The sequence below is a fragment of the Lottia gigantea genome (genome assembly GCF_000327385.1).
Source record: "Lottia gigantea unplaced genomic scaffold LOTGIsca_34, whole genome shotgun sequence".
NCBI lineage: Eukaryota > Metazoa > Mollusca > Gastropoda > Lottiidae > Lottia > Lottia gigantea.
In genome coordinates, this window is record NW_008709146.1 from 1,498,261 (window position 1) to 1,504,742 (window position 6,482).

The 6,482-nt window shown below is 32.2% G+C and overlaps 1 protein-coding gene across 1 annotated transcript; it reads left to right on the plus strand.

The window, feature by feature from the left end:
• Positions 1-180: 180 nt before the first annotated feature.
• On the plus strand, positions 181-1,867 carry LOTGIDRAFT_162472 (hypothetical protein; the record flags this gene model as incomplete). The annotated part of the gene is made up of 2 exons (XM_009058457.1): positions 181-213; positions 1,118-1,867. 2 exons carry the CDS (start codon positions 181-183, stop codon positions 1,865-1,867), a joined length of 783 nt encoding a protein of 260 aa, XP_009056705.1.
• Between the last annotated feature and the right edge of the window lie 4,615 nt (positions 1,868-6,482).

The following is a 6,482-nucleotide window of genomic DNA, read 5'->3' on the forward strand; positions in this document are numbered from 1 at the left end:
GTCGTTTAGATTGCCAAAGAACAAAAAGCTTCATGAAATGTTCAGGGCCCAGGGGAATTTCAGTATTGCAATGTACCTGGCCTACAGTTGGGGGAAACCCCCCCCCCCCCCCCCCCCCCCCCCCCCTTCCATCCCACAAACAGTACAATTTATCCACTTCTTTCACATTACTGCATCTGAATGGCTTCACTTACCATTAACTTTAAAACATTGGTATGTGAGTGTATTTTTTTACGAGACTGTTTTATCCTAAAGGATATTCAGATATAATATTACATTGAACATAAGGTATAACAAGAAAAACTGTCTGTAGTTTAAAATAGGGTTATTATTGAATACCCTAGAAAATCTGTACGTCCGGCATGTGCTTCACCTGAAAATTAAGCTTTGGCACAATAAACCGCCATTATCACTTGTATTAAACTATCATTTTCATTGCCTATAGCAGTAGAGGATTCCCTTAAAGATTACAAATAATGATTTATCTTAGCTGATAGTCTTGCCTTTTCCATGAAAACTATCGACGATTTCTGGTTAATGTTCTTACAATAGTGGATGTGATAGAGTCAAATGTTTTATAAATGGATTATATATGCTTTGAAGCATTGGTAAACAATTTTGCCGTTCTGGCTGACAGTTCTGTTCTGCAAAAAGATACACCCTTTTAATATGTAAGTGTAGAAGTTAAAGTGTCCATTTTAGATGCAATGATTATCGATTTTACGACCAAGACAAAAGCCACAGTATATCACCGAGAAGCTTTCGAATCAAGTAGACATTAGCTGGTATTATAATAGAAACAAAGGTAGCCATTGTAGAATTAGGCCTATAAGACGAGGTATCACTTTCATTAAAGTCAATCAAAAGACAGTTTAAACCATGTTCTAATGGGAAACAATAGATAATTCATTGACAAGATTAAGGTCTAGATACATCAAACTCTCTCTAATTCTCTTTCAACTTTACCTTATATTTCAACGGTAACATAAAGGCAGTGATACCCGATTTCCAAATCGTTTAAAGGACGACTAACCAATACCCATTTTCACTTTAAACACGAAATTTGTGTTAAACAACGCCATGTATTAAATAATTTTAAACTTTTGCTGATGAACAGCGCCATGCATTGAAGAATATCAAACTTTTTACTGATGAACAGCGTCATGCATTGAAGAATATCAAACTTTTTACTGATGAACAGCGCCATGCATTGAAGAATATCAAACTTTTTACTGATGAACAGCGTCATGCATTGAAGAATATCAAACTTTTTGCTGATGAACAGTGCCATGCATTGAAGAATATCAAACTTTTTACTGATGAACAGCGCCATGCATTGAAGAATATCAAACTTTTTACTGATGAACAGCGCCATGCATTGAAGAATATCAAACGTTTTACTGATGAACAACGTCATGCATTGAAGAATATCAAACTTTTTAGTGATGAACAACGCCATGCATTGAAGAATATCAAACTTTTTAGTGATGAACAACGCCATGCATTGAAGAATATCAAACGTTTTACTGATGAACAACGCCATGCATTGAAGAATATCAAACGTTTTACTGATGAACAACGCCATGCATTGAAGAATGTCAAACTTTTTAGTGATGAACAACGCCATGCATTGAAGAATATCAAACTTTTTAGTGATGAACAACGCCATGCATTGAAGAATATCAAACTTTTTACTGATGAACAACGTCATGCATTGAAGAATATCAAACGTTTTACTGATGAACAACGCCATGTATTGAAAAATATCAAAACCGCCACAGATGAACAACGCCATGTATTGAACATTGAAAAATATTTACTTTTACTGATGAACGACTCAATTGCATTAAAGAGTCGTTGCATTTAAACCTTGAGCTGCCGCACTTAGCCATCACTAGGTTCCATTCCATAAAAAGTAACTTTGAAAAAGACTCTGGATAGTACGAAATGTCTGTTGAACGACATCTTAATTGTATTTAAATTCTAATTACACCAAAAGACAATTTGTACGAGACTAATTAGGTTTCCTACCTCCCGAGAAAAAAACTAATATTTCACATTAACTTATCTTTAATTGTCCCTAACTTTCAATCTATTTCTGATGAACCTAACGTCACTATAAACAAATAATTTATGGACAGAATTAAACAATTCCTTTTTTAAGTCTCATCCTCCATGAAAACGTTTTTCAGAATGTTTATAGACTAATTCTAGAATTATGAAAACCAATCACTAGTGCCCACTCGAGATGTATAATATAGGGCCTAATTTGCGAGGTATGAGACTTATCATAATTGTAAAAATTGTTTACATAGAAGCATAGGGATTAGCACATTCCTCTATTACAGTTTTTAATATATATCAAGAGTTTAGTCCTCAACTCAATAGAAGTAGGTATATTGATCTTTCATCCCAAAGGTCTAAGTTTATATAATAGCAAGCTGAAATGATGGTTGCATAAAACAAACAAGTACCCTGTGTATAAAAAAATATTGACATAAAGAAATGTAACTTTTATTTGTGACATATAACAAGGCTATTTTTTATATTGCAAAATTATTTTTAAACTTTACTCATGGCATTTCAGAAAATAATATAGAAGTTTAAGCTTCTTGATTCACATCCCTGCGGTCGCGCCTCCGGTAACTGTTTAATCTTCCAATAAGAAAACTATCAGCAAAGGAACTTCCATGTGTGTCTATAACTAAAACTAAAAAGTTATAGTGAGGCTCGAGAGCAATGAGATACGTTAAACAAATACAAAAAAATCAAGATATCCTATATATAAATTTTAAGAATCAGGTGGTCAGCGGTTAACCTGGAAATATATATGATATACAAATTGCTCAGAATATCAGGAAATTCGTTATTTAAAATGCCATCTTAATCTGTCTAAGCTTGTAGGTTTAAAATCTCCGTCGCAGAATGACATTATGTACATTAGGTGTATAAAGCCTTCCATGAATTTAAGAAAGAAGAATACTAGTATCAGAAATACGTCTTCAGACTGAAATACTTCCAAACTATGTTAACTAATTCTAAGTATTTAAGTTTTTATGTAACATATTCAGACATTGAGATTGCGTAATTTTAACTTGATTTCTAAGAAAACTATCAGCAAACATACTTCCATGTGTGTCTATAACTAAAAGATATATATTCGATATGTTGAAGCAGAGAACTATATCAGATTAATGTAATTAAGGCTATCGTGTAGCCGACTTAACGGAATACAAGATATCCAATTTACTTTACATTTACTTAACATGTATTTACACTAATTTCACTGATTTACCGCAGAATTTTAACATAAATTCCATCGTGTATATTTGATAGTTTTCGTTTCATTGGCACAAGTTCTTGTTAACACATTTCTTAATTTTTTTCTTAAAGCTTATCAATAAATTAATCATGAGATTTGATGACTCTTTGAAATGGGTCAAGCTTAAAATTAATGTCTAGTGCTAACTATTTCTTCAAAATTCATAGATATCAAACTAATGGCATACTGCAACACAATCTAGAGGTCTGGGGTGTGTACTCTGAATACTAATTGCATTATAGTTGGTGCAAGTGTATAATTAAACTATTATGGTAGATTTTCTTATTGCACTCACTGCTATTGCAAATATTCAAACGAGAGATTCTTCTTTTATTTCGTTAGATAGTTGAAAAATGCCAGCTCTCGATGTGGAACAATATCATATGTATTGACTAAAACTTCATGCTTGGTCAAAAAGACAAGAACTTGTATAGATATCCTTACTGAATCAGGATGCAGTTCCGCACTGCAACGGAAGGCGTAAGGTGGATAAACCAAAAAATATTGTTTTTTCTGAATTGTTAAATTCCAACTAAAAAAGCATCTCTGATCTCTGAACATGTATGCTACCTTTAGATTATATAATATAAAATAAAGAAATTGGAAAATATCAGATTCAATGAAATTCTAATAGCACCAAATTCTATCCAATGCATTAGATTTAACTGAATTAGCTACGATGTGATATTTGATAAGGGAAATCAAAAGGCAGACTAGTTTTTGCAGGAAATTTAAAAATGCTGAGATAGAATTCAAGAGAGACTACAAAATATCACATTCTTGACAATCTTTATATCCCATACCAGAAAAAAACAATTAAATTCCATTTCGATGTCAATTATAACTGTCTTCAATTTCCACCATTATTACTTTTAATATTTCTTATTGAATATATAATGTACACATCACCAGTTTCAAGCTAATACAATTTCTGAATGTGCAATAATTAGATTTATTTGAAATTTATGAAAAATTGAGAAGTAATACAGGAAATTAGCTGTAGCACCTTTTCTACTAATAGTAGTCTCTCTTGGGACACATTGAATGAAATTTTACCATTTTTCTTGTATGCTTGAGAGAAACCTGCAATTCAAATTGTACATAATATATCAATATTTTAACATTCAAAAACCAAGAATTAGAACAAAAAGTTACAAAACATTGTAATGCTGTCAGTTTGTTCTGTATCGGTTGGAATGAAGGGAGGTGAAGCATCGCATCTAGTTAATTTGGAAAGGGAAAAATTGTCCACAGAACAGCGATAATTGTAATACTTTTGTATTTTGCTTGCCGAACTTGTTATCTGACAAGACCGAAATTATCATATAGACTACCCTGCCCAAGAGACACGAGAAACGACACACAGTAATTGTTGCTTTATTTATTACACCAGTCTTGTCGTTTTGTTCAAATTCTGAATAGTAGTTTTATGTTACTTCCGGTGCATATTCATTAGGTTTTTAGGATATAGGGTGTGTTTACATGACCGTGAAGTCCATGGTCTGCAGTAGTTTGACTTTCGTATTTCATCGAAGAAGTTGATCAAATCTTTTTTAACTTGTGTGGGTCATGAATACCTTCTAGAGGAAAAAGGTCTTGCATTGACAGAACATTTTGTAACAAGTGTAGGAGAGATGGACTCAAATTGACCAAGTGGTGGGATAATGTCGTCTGCTCATGTAATTGAATAAAGTATCCAATCATTCCCGAGACTCTTTTATACCTGCTAACTACGGAATTGTTCATTCATATGTTGAAGGCATTACGATATGAAATAATGTGATTCAGGTCTAGAATCCAGGTGTACATGGTCCATATAACAAATTGTTGATTGATTCTTGATTTCCACTTACGATATAGACTCGAATATAAATATAAAAATCATTAAACTCTAGGTGGCCTGTGTTCTATAGTCAGCTAAAAACCGAGTTTCTGGAATTGATATTTATTGGGAATAGATTATATTTAATATATAATATGAACCCTGAGAGAGATTCGCACCATTTAACGATACATAGAAAAACATCCGAAATCTTCCGATTTAGATACGAGTCGTTGAATTGCTTCAGTGTGTTGAATGAAATTTGTTATTTACTCCAACTACCATCTGGTTATTTGTTCTTAGTTGAGATGTTATCATTTAATTTATTAGTTTTTACCAGAAATATGAAGTTGAATGTTCAAACGGGATTCAGGCTGATGACAGACAGTGTAGAACAACTTGTATATAATCATTACAATTCTCTTTTATATTGTCTATATATATTTCTCTATTATACTCACTGTTAGGTACATTAGAACATTAAATAATTACTGTATACCATTAATTATAATGCTAGTGTTTGATGCACAGAGTAAAACAATAATAATAACCATTATACTTCAACAATAACTGTTGAATTTCTTTAGTTGCAATCTAACTTGGCATTTCAATTGCATGAGGATCAACCATTATTGGTCATAGGAAAGGTATGCAAAAGGTATTGCTTCCAAAAGCAGTAAAGAATTTCTGCTGGGAAACCTCTTTCTTGAATGTCTGTAGCAGGATAATCCGTTCTCCAAATTTTTCTTATTTGACTGAATGACTTGCCCTTTTTTTAGAATTAAATTATCGAAAGATAACATTTATAACTATACGATGACATTAACCATGCATTGTTTTAAAGATAGTTAAAAGAGTTACACATCAAACGTAAAATTGGCTTGGATTAATGAAATGTTTAATATATTCGTGGAATGTGATTTTCTAACGGTCCTCACATCTCTTGATGGAAATAAAATAAAGCAGAATCCAGGAGACATCAATAGATTGAAGATTATAGAAGACGGGTTGAGAAATCTGGCCTAATCATTATCAATAATCTTTATGTACTTTTCTAATGACTCTAATCATCGTCCTTTTACTGTCTAGATCTCCTCAAATACTTGTCTTTAGATTTCCCTTACTACAAGATGTTGTCTTATTTAACTTGTACATGTAAAGCTTTTATGTTGAAAAGTAAACAATAAGATGATTGGTGTTAAAGATGTTCACAGAATAAATAACAAATGCAATGAAATAAGTGAGGCTCGAGAGCAATGAAATACGTTTGTCTTGATACAAAACATAGATTGTTGTCTGTCTGTGATCAGTTTAATTAAGATAAATAAAATCAAGATT